This window comes from Seriola lalandi, unplaced genomic scaffold (assembly GCF_002814215.2).
Source record: "Seriola lalandi dorsalis isolate HSWRI2012SDOR001 ecotype SW California unplaced genomic scaffold, Sedor1 jcf7180002054680, whole genome shotgun sequence".
Taxonomy (NCBI): domain Eukaryota; kingdom Metazoa; phylum Chordata; class Actinopteri; order Carangiformes; family Carangidae; genus Seriola; species Seriola lalandi.
The window spans coordinates 330712-347206 of NW_019525233.1; the positions used below are offsets into that span (position 1 = coordinate 330712).

At 42.9% G+C, this 16495-nt stretch overlaps 1 protein-coding gene across 1 annotated transcript in view; it reads left to right on the plus strand.

Moving 5' to 3' along the window:
* The first annotated feature begins 6 nt into the window (after nt 1–6).
* The window catches only part of LOC111666765 (synaptic vesicle glycoprotein 2C-like), a 37611-nt gene continuing 21122 nt past the window's right edge, over nt 7–16495 (plus strand). Inside the window, exons 1-2 of the mRNA XM_023422224.2 lie at nt 7–285; nt 9384–10304. Coding sequence (XP_023277992.1) covers nt 9614–10304 — 691 coding nt within the window. The 5' untranslated portion in view covers nt 7–285; nt 9384–9613. The remainder of the gene's footprint in view (nt 286–9383; nt 10305–16495) is intronic.

Genomic DNA, 16495 nt, shown 5'->3' on the forward strand with positions numbered 1-16495 from the left:
TCCTCTCCTCTCCTCTTCCTCCCTCCCTCCCTCCTCCCCCTCCTAACACACTCACGTTTCCCACCTCCCCTCAGCCTCCCTTCAGCCTCTCTCTCGTCTTCCTTGGACTGCAGCAGAGAAACCGCTGCATCGAAGAAGACAAGAAACAAGAAGAAGAAGAAGAAGAAAAAAAACCCCTTGGCGCGATGCCTCCTGCCTCTGTTGCTGTGTAGAGGAGGGAATCGGAAAAACACACTCCAGACTCATCGAGCACAATATGACGGATCTGATTCTCTCTGGTAGATTGTAAGTATTTCTCTCTCTCTCTCTCTTTTTTTTATTAGTATTACATGTGCCAAACTGTAACTTCATCTCCCTCCGCACTCCGCTTTAGTGTAACATAGATCTTATCATTATCCGCCTGTTTGGAGCATTTCATACGCAAAATGGAAACAAGGAGCTGTCTGATGATTAGAAATGTGCTAATAAAATCACGAATAAAGCCTGTGTGCGCGTGATTGACGGAAAAGTTGGGGAACTTTCTAACTTGTCCAGCACGAGCATCACCCGAGTGTGATCAGAATAATAAATTCACACCACATGAACTATGTTTGATCTGAGGGTCCTCGTGCATTTTAATCAGCAGAGTCTGAATCGTTCACCTGCTTCGTTTGTTCTTTGTTTTTTGTTTTTTTTTTTGGTAAAGTTTATAGAGAAAAGGGGGAAAAATGAGTGTGTGCACAGTGTAAGCAGCTATGTTGTGACTTCTGGGGTCTAACGTGTGTGTGTGTGTGTGTGTGTGTGTGTGTGGTGTTGGTGGTGATGGTGATGGTGCTGAGGCGGGGGTGTGACCGTCCTGACGTGATCAGTGGTCGTGGTAAAGATGAATTGGTACACACGCACGGCGGAGGCAACCCCGGAGCTTTCCCGTCCCCTCGGAGCGCGCACATGCGGTCAGAGTGAATCTGCAGTGAGCTGCGCAGAGAGGCGGCAGATCCGTCCATTACTCAGGGAGTCGGTTGCTCGATGCAGTGAGGGGAGAGTCATCAAACTGTATAGCGCACTGTGCCGCCGCTGCCGCTTCGCAGCATTGATTCCCAGGCAGCAGGACAGCCCGAAATCTAATTATGGGACGCGACTTGCGTCAAAAGACTCCGCGGTGATTGATGCTCTCTTCCTGTGCGTGGTCTGTGCTCAGCCTGTGGAGCCGCTGTGAATAAGGCTGCAGTAGTAAATGGTGCAAGTGGAACAAAGAGGAGGAAAGTGACAGATGAGTTTTGCATAAAGGTGTCCCAGCAGGCTGAATGGAGAGTTTGATGGGATCAAACGTGTCGAAATTCTGAGCAGGCAGGTGTTTGCTCCAGGGCAGTGCTCTGACTGGACAAAGGTTCAGTTTTAATAATCAGTAGATTCATGTTTGCCTTATGCCTGTGTACCTCGGTGTTTGCTTTAGCTCAGCAGATGAGAATCCCAGGCATCTATTAAGTCTGTTTAACCATCTTCTATTGTGTGTGTTATCGCGGCTTCATATATTTGATAGAAAAAGAATAGAGGGTTTGGCTTGAATAGGTCTGCATCACATTTCATGATGAGGGGCAGAAAGCCTGGGAAGAACAGAGAGGTGAACAATATCAAGCCACTCAAAGGTGCAGCTGCTTTCTGTCTGAACACACCTGAAGAGCTGCAGATTTTGTTATCTTTTAACACAAGCAGGCTAGCTGTTTCCCCTTGTTTCCAGTCTTTATGCTAAGCTAAGCTAACCAGCAACTGGCTGTAGCTTTGTATGATCTTCACATCTAAGAAAAAAATGAGTGTAAAAAAGTGTAAAAAAACAAAAATGCAGGTGTAATTTTATCTGTAAAATAGATAATCATAATTTTCTCACAAACAAAAAAAAAAGGAAATACTGATGAGATTCGACAACATTTAAAAATACACAAAATGCAATTTTAACATTTAACATTGCACTGATGACACATGTTCTGGGCATCAGCACAGGGACCCCCACAGCAGCTGGCTAAGCTCCAGCAGTCTGTAAACCCTCACAGCCATTATTATGTACAAGCAATCAGGCAGCTGTGTGTGTGTGTGTGTGTGTGTGTGTGTGTGTGTGTGTGTGTGTGTGTGTGTGTGTGTGTGTGTTGCCTGCATCGGGAGGAGAAACCCAAGTTAAGTGCTGCGTCGTTTGGTGGTTCCCTCTGCAGCAGTGCTTTTTGCAAAGTTATGAATTCATGCGTTTGTGCTCTTCATTTGTGTTGGGTGGATGTCGGCGCCGTGAGGCACGACGCTGCTGTATAATGTGGTGTGTGCTCATTAGCTACTTTTACTCTGAAGCTGCTCTCCACTGCTCCCCCAGCAGTCATGCAACTTCAACCGCCCCTCGAGGCTGTGTGTTTTAAAGCGCTTGTTCACCAGCCTGTTTCTCCCTTTGGGAAAGCAGAGAACACGTTTCCGGTGCCTTTTTTAAAAAGTTCCTCTTTACTTTACTGGCATGTCTTTAGTTATCTGTGAAAAGCTGTCAGTCAAATCACCATCTGTACTGGTTTGATCTCATTGAGTCACCCGTGCCAGCCTTAGGGGGAAAAAAATCAAGAAGTGTTTTTTTATTTTTTATTCGCCATTTTCCAGCAGTGGTTTTGCAGCGCTCATGATCTCGCAGACGTTGCAGTCAACTTGGGCTGACAGGATGATTTTCCACAGGTTGTGTGAAGATAAACAAGGCTAAGCTTCACTGGTAGGTCCCAGTGAGAAGATGAAATGTGACCCAGGAAGTCAGAGGTCCAAGAGTTTTGGAGGCCTGTCAGACTTTTCAGATCTTTGCAGCAATTATTTTATCTTTCACACAGTAAAACAGTGCACAGTAGTTTTAAATCACTGTGTTACAACATAAGATACCAGGAATTTGCACCTCGTTGTGTTTGAGCGGCCAATACAGTGCGGCGCTGGATGATGACGCATTGCGGCCCGACAAACACTGGGTCACGTTCAATTTTTTGGATGGTTGGCCCTGCATTTTTTTTAGTCTGGAGCCAATCAAATGGCCTCACCTGACCTCACAATGATGAAAAAAAAAAAAATCAGAGACAGAAAAGAAGAAGATGATCTGCTAGTTCATGTTAAGGTATCTGACTCTGCTATTCCCAATCGGTTTATTAAAATGACAAGACTGAAGGAACACCATTCTTCTTCTAAGTCTTTTAATGGTAGTTCTTACTTTGACAGACAAAAAGCTGATGAAGCTTTTTCCATTTGACTTGAACTCATATTGTGCTCATCCTGCTTCATCTCTGTCAGAAACTAAACCTCTCTTGTGTAGCATCTGCAGATCTTGGCGTGTGGCTTCATTCACACGATGTGCATTAGCAAATGCTCACTGCAGCCATCTGTGGGCACCGCAGAAAGCCTGTAGGGCTCTGCACACACCGCTTGCATTTACATATTGTCAACCAGTATGTCGCATGAAGAGACTGGATCTTGTTTGTCTGACTTGCATGTTCCTGCATTGTTCATCACTTCACATGCACAATGTGTTCGGTTTTGTGCTGAGAAAGTTTTTTTTCCTCTTTCTTTTTTAATGTCCTGCAGAAAACATTTTCTCCATTTTCCCTCTGCGCAGTATGAGTGCATCTACCGAGCTCCCGGACTATGCACCTGCAGAGTGTGTGTGTGTGCGCGTGCGTGAGTGAGCGTGTGTGTGCGCGCGTGCATCTACTGTATGCTTGTGTGTGTTTCCGTGAGTGATTAATGAACGTAGCTGGATGGCGTCAGCGGGCCATGACAGCACGACTGCGAGGAAATCATTTCTTCTCTCTCCGTGGACTGCTGATTCAGAGCTCGCAGGAATTTTGCTGATTGCTAAAATCACATCATAAGGGTGCTGTTATAATAACCCCAATCACAGCATCACAGCAGAAGGCGAGGGGAGTCGCCATCAAAACGGAAATAAAAGCGCCCATAAATGATATTAGCTTCCCCGCTTATGGGGGGGAAAGGCCAAGGTTGTGGGTTGAAAAGTAGTGGCTTCTTGTATAACCGTATGTGTTTCCTTACATCAGCAGTATCAGCAGCGTATAAAAAAAAAAAAAAAGGAGTGGACATTTGGACGAGACTTTTAAGAATTATCTCTGTAGCTCGAGCTGCATTGAAAGACTTCTAAATGTCAGTAATAGTGACCATTTGCATATGGAGAAGAAACGGTTAGCCTATCATGAATAATGAAATGTCAACAGAAGAGGGACGTCTTTCATATTTCTGCGTTGCCATCAAGACGATGACTTTGAAATTCTTGCCGCACTCGGATGAAAAGAGAAGAGAACGGGTGGAGAAAGACAGAGGGAGGAGAGATTGACAGGAAAACCACAGATCAGCACGGAGGAGGTGAATTCAGACCAGGGATTATACACAGACCAGGCTGCCTGTTATGCACCGTTGTTCATTTTCCCCTCTATTATCAAAAGTTCTCTGAGTGTTGCACTGCAGTCAGTTGATTGGTCTATTTTCTACTTGGCCATTTGGCGCAAGAAACTCTCAGAGCATATCATGAGGTTTATCACAGAGTTCGACCTTTAGTCTCAGACGTCAGGCACTCAGCTGGAGGAGCTGCGCTGCTGGAAATGAGTTCAAGGGAAGTTTGCAAAGAGGAGTGTGCTTACTTTCAGAGAAAATGTCTGTTCCTCTAATAGGCTTTTTTAAGGATATTTTCAACTGTATGAAAAGTACAGCATCTAAAGCTTTAAATAGGTAACCAGCGTTGTTGTGCATGGCCTGCGTTTCCTCCGGGGACTCCGTCTTCCTCCCACAATCCTGAGACATGCAGGTTAATTGCCGTTGAGTGGTTGTTTCTTCTCTCCACGGCGGTCCTGTGATAGACTGGCTCCCTGTCCAGGGTGCACCCTGCCCTCACCCAGTGTCAGCTGGGATTGACTCCAGCACCCCTGCAACCCTAAAAAGGATAATGATAATGAATGAAAAAAACTTAGCTTAGCATAAAGACCAGAAGCAAGGGGAACAGCTAGCCAGCTAGCTCCCTCCCAAGTTAAAGATGAAAATTCGGTGTTTAACCTCGTTAACGTGTCCATGTGGTGTTTTCTATATAATACAAGACATATCAGGAATGAAATAATCAACACCATGACTGAGTATTTCCACCTTGAACTGCTGTGACAGTCTCATGAAATCAGATTCAGTCAGTTGGGGGTTCATACACCAGAAACTAACGAACCAATCATGACATTTTGTGGGGACGAGGGGGCGGGGCTAAATAAACCTGAAACCTTGTCAGTACAGAGAATTATAGTTAGCAGCCACTGCCAGTTACAAGCTAACTAACTAGATAAACAGATGCTAACTGTGCTAACCGCTCTGATCTGTCTGTTAGTCTCTGGTCTGACTGAGGCTCAAACATGGCTGAGTCTCTTTGATGTTTCCTCCTCTAACCATCTTGATGCTCTCTGCTTTTTCACCTGTCCACCTGGATCGAGCAGGTGGTGGGCGGGGCACAAGGCCTGAGCCACATTTCTCAATAAGGAAGTAAGAAGTAATTAAAAAGTTGTATCTTGTTTTTTCTGCTGCACAGAAGTGCTGAGTCGACTGACAAACAATTATTTGTCAAGAAATAGTTATATTACATAACTTTACCCTAAAATCTTTGGACAGAGCCAAGCTAGCTGTCTCCACCTGCTTCTAGTCTTCATGATAAGCTAAGCTAATTGTCTCCTGGCTTAATGCACAGATATGAGTGGTATCGATCTTCTCATCTCATCCTGGGCAAGAAAGAAAACAGACATATTAACCAAAGTCATTTTGACAAATGATATTCTCTTTCTGGTGGATACGGTCTTATACAACTATACTGACAAAGTTTTATTGTGCAGCATGTTGTAGCGTGAATCCCACTAGCCACAGGAATTGGAGTTATTGATCTGAAGCCACAGGATGGTGAGATTTTGCTGCTCATCCTGGTGCTTAGATGCATCCGTGACCAGAGGGAGTTAGTGTCTCATCGTCTTGGCCGTGCACAAAGTTAGTTAGAACACATTTCCTACTTCATTTCATTGCTGCATTGCACCAAAATCTCTTGGGCTGCTTTATGTCGCTGTGGAGCCCCGGGCTCTTTGCGTTCAAATGACAGATCCCGACTCATGTTTTATCTAATCCCGCAGAGCAAAGGTGAGCAGAAACACCATGCATCAACCTGCCACGCTCTGTTTGGGCACTAACCCAGTCTCAACACTTCAGTGTGTGCTTCCCACTCCGGGGACTGCAGATACAAATAGAGCATGTTAGCATATTGAACCTGATGTAGAAAAGATGGATTCTTTCTTTTCACAGTTATTGTTTGTTACATGACTGAAAGGCTTTGTTGTATCATCTTACACTTCTGACACCAAGACACTATGATACTGAGTGCTACTTGAGTAATACTTGGATTTCAAGGCCTGTTTATTGACATCTTTCTGTGCTGGTTAATTGAAACTGTGCTGAGGACGTCTGTCGTCTGTATGCGAGTCATTTCACAGTGTTTTTGATTAGCTGATACTGATGACTGCTGACAACATCGAAGTTAAAAAGATGCAATCAATAGTAAACACATAATGCAGAGATAGAAATCTAATTTCAAGAGGGACTTGAATGTGAAAATACATTTAACATGATAAAAACAATTCATGAGCTGAGAGTCCAGAAAGAATTTACAATACAATTTGAATAAAAAACAATAAAATTACAAAACTGTAATAAAAATAACACACAAGGAAAATTTTAAACATATAAGATGCCAAGATTAAAAGCAGCCAACAGTCTCATCAGTTAAAACAATTGCATTCTGTTTTTGGGAAGGTTTAAAATCCTGTTTCTAAAATCTTCTAAAACAACTATTTATATATAAACAACGTCAACTTTTAAAGCTGGTAAACTATTATCATTAATTATAGAGGATTTAACTTTAGCTAAAATACATGAGATCAGTGTTTTCCAGTCAAATGGCAAGCCATGAAAATGCTGCTTCACATGAATTGTGCATGTGCCGTATATTTGTATTTGTGCAGTTTGTAATTGCCCTGTCAGTAACAGCGAGCTGAAGGGCTTCGGAGTGTAATGTGAGGGCCCGTAGCTTACTGGTTGTTCTCCCGCAGCGGTCTTTGGGTCTAGTGGCTGCCGGCTGCAGCTTGGCAGACAGACGGCTCGGGCCTGATGCGTTGACAGCTTCTCTGAGAGGCCACGCCAGTGTCACAATCGAGAGAGCCCTAAGGGGAGTCAGTCATACAGGCTGACATGTATTCTGGGCCTGGGAACATGAACCAGAGATGAATAAGCTCTGACAGGAAACACAGCCGGTCAAATTTCCAAGAATGTAATTTTCTTTTTCTGAATGTATAATAGTAATGAATAAATGATGACGGGTATGACTAATATTTATTTAATCCAACTTTATTCAGTTCCATTTGACTTGACACAAATGTGCACTGAATTTAAAAGTCTTTGTGTCGAACCAAGACTGTTCTCCCTTTGAAAAATAACCTTAAAGGTTGAAAGCAGCTTATTTCAACCCATAATTACGTTTCATTGTTGCATGACCTTTCCTTAAACATAACCCTGTAGGTTTTTGTGCCTAAATATAACCAAAAAAACCTGCTCCATAAGCTTAACTGTGTGTTTGTTAGTGTAACCATGACGACAAAGGTCTGGGGCGCCTGCTGCCATAGGGATGCTATTTCAGTAAACAACTGACAAAAGACGTTACAAAACCAGGCAACACAGTGCTGCAATACAATTTATCGTTCACATAATTTTAAATTTTATTTTACATTAACAATGTAAAAACAAAAAACTGTTAAAACCCCAAAATTATAATAATTATTATTATGTATAAATTTAAAAGAAATAGTTTGACACCACTCTCGTGTCTGTACTGTAAATACTAAGCTAAAGCCAGGACATGGTTAGCTTAGCTTAGCATAAAGACTGGAAGCAGGGGGAAGCTGTTAGCCTGGCTCTGTCCAAATGTAACTCTAAACTAAGACCAGGACTTTTCTATTCTTTCAAACAGATACAACATGTAAATCAGTGAGCTTTAGAGACTAGCAGGCTAACTCTTCCCGCTGCCGTCTCCTGGCTCTAGCTACATACTTTAACCTGCAATAACTGATGTTTTGGCCAGTTGGGGGCAGCAGAAACAAGCTGTGAACACTACACTGACATCTCTTGGCCTCATTAACAATGAGAACAACTGGCTGCTGAGATGATGCATTTTATCACCTTTTGCAAGGCAATGCAGCCAGAGAGCATGAAGTCTAAAGCAGTGCTGTGGAGATTGAGGGGGGTCACCATGACTTTTGTCAGACTGCTGCACAGAGCAGAGATGTTTCAGGCCCTGAGCGGTCGTCAGTGAAGCTGCTGACTCTTGTGTGTGGCCCTGTGCCATGGTCCTGGAAGAGCTCCAGAAATACTTCAAGGACATCAGTTGTAATTAAAAGGAACTCTGTTGGTTTACAAGCCTGACTGACAGCTTACAGACTTATATCACCATTATACTACATAGCTTTTTTTTTTTTTTAATGCAGTCATTTTTGTTTGGACTTTTTCTTCTTTTCATTCACGCTGGGTTATTGATGGGCTTGTTAAAAGTTTTTCTCTGTATATTTCAAAATAAGACTTGGCACACGTAGGTCAGGCAAACTGCAAGTTTAGTTGTTTTGTCTGCAAATGGGCTGGAGATTTCTCACTACTTCTAAAACCTCAACGAGTCATGTAGTTTATTAACTACACCTTGCTACTTAGCCATTAGCAAAATGTCAGCAATTTGCAAGGCTTTACTTTGGAAAGGTGGCACTAGTGTGAGGACAACTAGTGTCGGAGTATTTCAAGTTTTATTTTTTTATGACTGACAGTCAAATTAGAAAATAAAATCTGTAGCTCCATACATCCAAATATAGGAGCTCTGCAGTAAAGCTTACCTTGGTGAAGCTCGTCTTACTCAGTTTTTGTTGACAGTGTCAAAGAAGCCCTGATTCCACTATAGCTTGTGCCGATTATGAATTGCATTACAAAATAAAGCATTCACTCTTTATAGGATATAATGCAAATATTCTTATTGGGTAATTTTTTTTTTCATATTACAATAGACTGAAATCATCAGATATTTTTCAGCCTGAAAAAAACTCAATGACATTTCACATTTTGTTCTCAATGAATCATTTTCTTTTGTCATTCCCATCTTATTGATGCATTTCACTTCACTAGCAGACTTCAGCTCGTATCAGCTTCAGTGGGAAGTTTGGCTCTCTCCAAGCTGAAATGTTCTTTTTGAAGTTCTTCTCAGTGTGCCAAGAAATGCTGCAGTCAAGTGTTTGTGACAGACAGCTTTTAATCAAGCTAAATGTGCTTTTCTCTCTCTGTCCCCACAGGCTGATGGTCTCCTCTACTGAGCTCTGACACGACTGAGGATCTCTCCGGTTTGAGATCAACTGTCTCCATTTCAAGACTGTCTGGCTTCTCCACATCCAATGGAATCAGACATCATTACTTAATCATTAGTGTCCTGGCAGCTGAGTGGCTTTTCTGCACTGACAAACTGCCTTAAGTCTTGCTCTGTCGGGGGATAGAAGATCAAAAAGAAAGAAAAAACAGGTAGCTTATGCTTGCTGCACCTGGCGGACCTAATAAAAGCTCTATAGAGTTGAAGCAAAAGTATTTTAGTGCCAGTTATCCCCGTGCCAAGATGGATGAAACGCACAACAACAGGACTTCCTTGGTCAAAGGTGCCAAGGACATTGCTAAAGAAGCCAAGAGGCACGCTGCCAAAAACTTCAGCAAAGCTGTTGATCGCGCCTCAGATGAATACTCCACTCATCGCAGCTACAACCGCTTCAAGAACGAGGACGAAGAAGAGAACAACTACAACGCTTACACTCAGCAAGACGGCCACTACGCCGACAATGCAGCCAATGACGAGGACGGGGCCTCCAGCGACGCCACGGAGGGCCACGACGATGAAGACGAGATCTACGAGGGGGAGTACCAAGGCGTGCCCGCCTACAACGATGGGAAGCTGCGGGACGGTCAGGTGGCTCTGGGCCAGCCGGTTTCTGACAGCGCCAAGAGCCGCAAGGAGCTGGAAAATGAGAGACAGGCGGACGAGGAGGAGCTGGCCCAGCAGTACGAGCTCATCATGCAGGAGTGTGGCCACGGGAGATTCCAGTGGCAGCTGTTCTTTGTACTCGGGCTTGCGCTCATGTCAGACGGCGTGGAGGTGTTCGTGGTGGGCTTTGTCCTGCCCAGTGCTGAGACAGACATGTGCGTCCCCAACTCTGGAGCCGGATGGCTGGGTAAGGATCTGCAATACAGTGGATTAAGTTATTAAGTATCAACACTTTGCAGAGTTGTTTGTTCTTCTTACACAGATACATTACAAACACTTCTATGACTCACCTGTTTGGACTTATGCCAGGAACACACAGTGTGCGTGGTGGCTGCGTCACTGTTACTGCCAGCTCTATATTCCAACATAGAGTTTGCCTTGGATAATGGTCATCAGCAGGCTACTCAAATGTTGGATTTCTTTTTATTATAAGTTAATTATTGATTTATTTTTGACAGAAAATGTCACTAAAGTACCAATGTCTCCACATGCAGCTGCTAAAATGGTTAAAGAATGTAATATTTATATCACAGACAGTGTGTCTGTTCCAACCTGTTTAAAGGGCACTGAAATGAAAACCCATATGTGATGCAGCCGCCACGCACATGCCACCCAGCCAGTGCGTTCTGGCCTCATACTGAGGGAATGACATATGTTGAGATGGGATAAAACACAAAAGCCTAAAGAGCAACTTAACACCCTTTGAAAATCTTAAATTTTCTAATCTGTAGGTGAACTTGTCACCTTGCTGCAGTGATGTAAGAGCGCACTCCAGGGTGCACCAGTACACCGTGACATCACTGTTGGGTGTGGCTACAGGTGAAGCAGATTAGCAGAGTTTTTTAACATCAAACTCTTGATAGTTGAGGATTTTTTGTCTCCAAACTTCTGAAATCTGAAGTCTGAAATATTTAATATTATAGAAAAATGTATATCACTTGAAACCACACTTTTGGGACTTTATAAGAGAGATGCTGGTTTAAAACATCAAAGTCCTCTTACAGGTCTTGGGAAGTACTACTGCATATGTGAAAATTGTATAACCTTTTGATTCAAGTAATGTTATTTGAAGCAAAATCAATTAGGTCTTTAGAGTAGAAGTTAGAATATGAAAAAATAATCAGAGGGTGCGTAGTTAGAAAGAAGTGAAGCTTACCGGACCTGTGTAGTCTGCCAATCATCTTTGCTTGCGGCTACATTAGCACTAGCATAACACAGCCCTGTCTCTGACCGTGCTGTTGGTGGTCAAGTTGCATTGTGGGAAATGTAAAAGCCAGGCTTTGACATGGAGAATTTGTTGATTAAATAAAAAAAGGACGATATCTCTGGTTCTCTGGATTTTGACACCTTTTCTTTTAAACTGTTCATTGTGACTCCAACAATGTTACAGACGTGCAACGGATCAGCTGAGCGAGCCTCAAACTCACAGGAAAACATTCAACTTAATTGAATGACACTATTTGAAGTGACAACCAAACACACCGTGATGGAAGACAGTAGTGTCTGCGTTCGGAGACGGAAAGAGGAAGCAGCTTTTCAGAGTTTATATATTGATTACAATGAGTCGAAGCTTGAAGCACTTCACTTCACCAGACGTGTTGTTTGCGAGTCTGCGTGCAAACTATCTGAGGTTTGGATTCATTGCCAAGAACAGTGTGACTGTCACACAGTTGACATCCTGAATATCTAATGGGAGAAGTGACAGTGAGAAATCCTGACTGTGGAGAGGTGCAGTGTGACAGCACAAATTCTTCTGGCACCGTTTGCAGAAGCCGTGAATTCAGCTGGAACGACTCTGTAGGCACGGAAAATGTTTTCTGATTGGTGCAGATACACAGAAGTAAAAATACACGACATGTACAGACTGGTGTTACTATTTGGGTGTTGATGGAATTAGTGTCCCCGCTAACAACCTGCTAATGACCCGTGTTGTTCATAACACGCAGGGCTGTGCATGGAGAGCAGCGGTGGGTGACACTTTCAGCGCTAATCTCATTGCTTTAGGAGCTGCGAGCAGGTTGTCATGGCACCAGGTATTTGGATACATGAGTAGGAGGTGTGTTAAGCACGATGGATCTCTCCCACACGAGGAGGGGAAAGTTGTGTTTGTCTGCCGCTAATGTGTCGGCATGTTTGTGAATGTGTGCTGTGTTCGATTCGGCTTCATTATTTTCTCTCGTTAATATTAACAACAACAAAAAAAAAAATGGCTGCAGAGCGCTTGCCGTTCTCTCAGCGTTGAAGTCACAATGTGACTGTGTGGTTTCATAAGCAGAAAAGTGAATGCTAACCTTATTTTGTTTGGGTTGCTCTTTTATTCACACAGATTATTCTGACTCATCTCTCAGAGGGAGACAGGAGGGAGAGAATAGAAAGAATGAGTCATTTTACCAACTCACTCGCTCACTGCATAAATAAAAGGATGTGTTGTGTGTGTGTGTGTGCGTGTGTGTGTGTGTGTGTGTGTGTTCACTTGTGGATGTACTTGGAAGAATAAACCTTACACAATGGAGCTGATTGGTGTTTTACCACAGTTTCTCCGTGAAGGTCACAGACTCTTTAAGTGGACAAGGAAAGGAGAGACTGAAGAGAAATAAGATGAAATAAAACAGAGATCATCCTGCGCAGTCACTTCTGGTTACAGCTCAATCTTTAGCCAGAGTTTCAAATAGTTTGAGCATTAATAGGTTTATTAGCATCATTTCAATGAACATAAATCATTCACGTTCTCATTGCAAGTAACTGTAGTACAGCACATGCACTGAAAATGTATTAGTTGTGTAGAAATAGTAGTTTTCGTGAGACTGGGTTGTTGCAGCTGTTCTGAACGGCCACACTGGGAACGTCTGCCATTTCAGAGGGGTTGAGATGCAATAAGCATTCAAAGAGGGATAATCCTGCACACTGTTGGACCGTCTCTCCTCTGAAGGGATTCATTGGTGCTGCATTTGTTTATGCACCTAAAAAGTGGAGGAAGTAGTTTTGTGAATAATGAAAAAAAGAGAAACGCTTCTTCCTCTCTCTCTTCTGCAGTATCTTCGCTTGTCAGATTTTTAATTTGGGAAAGTTACAAAAACCTGCTGAATGCAACCTTGCTTTTGATTTCAGATGCTGTTGGACCGTCTGACAAGCTCTTTGACGGTTTTTAGTCTGAATATGTTTTGAAGAGATGGTGGAGATCTCATAATGCATCAACAATAATCCCCAACATCCCCATTAATAATTTAAATTCATATGGACATATTCAAGAAAAATGCAAACTGGAAATGGAAATTTACCTCCCGAACATCTTCATTTATCACCAGTACCAGGGACTTTGTTGTTTTCTTTATTATCACCATATTATCTCCTAATTGTGACTAATCGCCTGTTCTGAAGCAGCATTTTAATTCAGCATAAATTAAGCAAACTTAATAACTACCTAATGTTATTCACTGGTTAATTAAGCATTGCTTTAATAAAAAAGTGTTACCTACACAACAGCACATACAATACGTGACAAATATTAAAAGACACACCAATCTTCAAAGGTGAATAGGAGCCACTACTTAAAAACACAGAGTCTTTTGCATATCATGGCTTTCCCTTTTTAATATCATATAAAAGGTGAGATGTCGTCCAGATATGGGATGTTCCTTTTTTTTTTCTTCTTTCTTGTCTGTCCTCTCTTGTTGCCCTCCTGCTGTAATCCCTCTCTTACACTCTCTCTCTGTCTCACAGCCATGCAGCCGATCTGAAGATACGGGCTGGAGTTAATCTCTGCAGCATTGTGCTTCACTGCAGTTTAGCCATGGTAGACTGGCTCACGTACCTCCCCAGAGAAAGAGAGGGAGAGCGCCGCTTTCATACACTTCCTATCACATTTCCCCCCCTCACCTCCACCTCCCCTCTCTCTTCCACCACATACTGTTTTAATTTGTCTGCAGTTGGCATTTTGTTGGGTGTTTGGTACAATGCGTGTGAGCCCTGCTGCAGGTGCTGCACAGAGTCAGGACCTGAAAGGAGCACGTCTGCGTCAGGGTCAGTGCGGGTGAGCTTTGTGTAGCTGATGTTGCGGTTACTTTGCGTGCGCGATCGCAAAAACGCCATCGACAGCCGAAGTGAACCAACACAATGCCAGTGATGAATAGGCTCTGCTGCAGCCCGGGGTTAGTTAATTAAACAATCCAGGGACAACAACATTTGCTAGGATCTCTTCATTCCCCCGTCTCTCTCGCTTTTCTTCTTCACAACAAAGCACCACCACAGGATCTATTCACCTATTCACCGTCCAGGCGAAGAGCTTTGCAATTCAATGTGGCTTCACCGTAAAAAAAAAAAAGAAAAACCCCTACGATTGAGTCGTTGTGTGTGTCTCTTGTGGCGTCGAGTATTGATTTGAGTGGACAACGTGAAGAAAGAGGAGTCGTGTGTGAACGCTGCGACTTGTTTCCACAGTGAAGATGTTGAGCAATCAGAAAAGACTTAGAAATCAATCCCCGCATGAAAGAATTTCTAATATAATAAATTTATCACGTGAGAATGGATGGATGATGTCATCCTCTTCGCCAAATTCAACAAAAATATGTATTTTTTTTCTTTTGATTCTGAACAAATGAAAATGACCGGAGTGAACGACTCATCGTTTCTGCCTCTTTGACAGTGATTAGTTTCAAATGTTTTACAACAATAATTAGAGGCTGCACAATTAATGGAAGTTATAATTGAAACTCAGTCTGGCTGAGTGCAATATATAAAGGTAAAGATAAAGGTAAAATGTGTCACAACATTATCATGCATTGTTAGCAAGCGCTGTGGTGCTACAGAGACGCTCCGAGCTACAAGTGCATATTTTTCCAGACGTGGAGGAACATGTTTGTTTGGTAAAATCCCTACAACAAAAATCACATCATCATTTTTTACATCTTTCTCTGTGAAAATTAAATGGGGAAAAAAAAAAAAAAAACTACCATTCCAACTGAAATTGCAAACGCAAATCTCAAAATGCAGTTCACAGTTAGATGAACTTAATTTAACTCAGACAGAAGTGCTGAGTGTTTCTGAGTGAACAGCACTGTTGCGAAAACAAATCAGCAGGTGTTGATGTAATTAATATCTGAGGGATATGCTTTGTTTCCAGGGCTCTGCTCTTCCCTCCCTCCCTCCCTCCTTGCCTCCCACTCCTCTGCTTTCTCTCCCTGCTGAAGCCCACCTGTCAATCAACGCACGCTCCTCTGGGAATCCCCTCATCTGTTGAAATCCTGAAGCTCTCACTTAATGTCCTGAATGTTCCCACTGAGGAAATTAGAGCTGGATTCTCCCGACTGCTGTCTGTCTGCCTGCGCTCTCCTCTCATCCATGCCAGGACACGGCATGGTGGGGGCGAGGAGGGGGAAAAAAAAAGAAACGCAGAGCAGAAAGTTGTCAAGAGAGAATTACACTTACACATAAGAGCTAATTACTTCTGGAGACAACTTAAGCGTTAGCTGAAATAATCCCTGTAGATTCAGAGGGAAGCTGCACAGTGTACCGTTAAAGAGAGCGTAGACACCGTCTGCGGGGAGCGTCTGCTTCAAGAGAAAGATTAGCACCGCAGTTCAGGTGGGCTCAGCACAACTTTACTGAGTCTGACTGTGTCGCGGCATCAAACCACAGAGTTCCTGCTGGATTTTAAACACATTTAAAGGACTGATTCACTCAAATTGTATATCTATATTCATATCTAGACATATTCTTTTTGAAGTACTTTCTACTGAGATGTCCAGGTGCTCTCACTGGGTAGTAAAATCACATCAGCTAGCAGCTAACGTTAGCACCGAGCCTGTTAGCGAGATCATTGCTTCTTCTGCAGCAAGTTCACGAGACAGGCTGCAATGCATGATGGTCTAGCTTGATCGGTTTAGGATACATCTTCTGTACTCTACATTTTTGTGTGCTAGTTGAAAATAGGAAAGTAGGATTCACTATATAGAGAGCGAGTGGATATTTCAAACACGGCCTTGTTTTAGTGCAGTTTCTTAATGTGAAGGACTTTTAATACTTTTTATCTCATTAATCCGTCATTAAAAATAATATAATACAGAATCACATCATATACCACAACGTAGACTCAGCTTAGGTTTGGTTGTTGGCTGCTCACTTTGCGTTGATAGCAGGATAAAAACCTTTTCTTGTGGTGGTGGACACCAGATATTCAGTTGTTAGTGTGGTTCCCTTCACGAGGCCAAACACTTGCTCTACTGTTTTTAATTGACCCTTGCGTATAAAAATAAAAACCCTGCTTTTCCTAAAGCGAATGGAGGTTATAACATCTGACCCGAGTTTGAACCCTGCAGCAAAGCATAAATCCAGTCCCTGAAAGATTCATACTGCATCTCAACCCCCCCCCCCCCCCCCCCC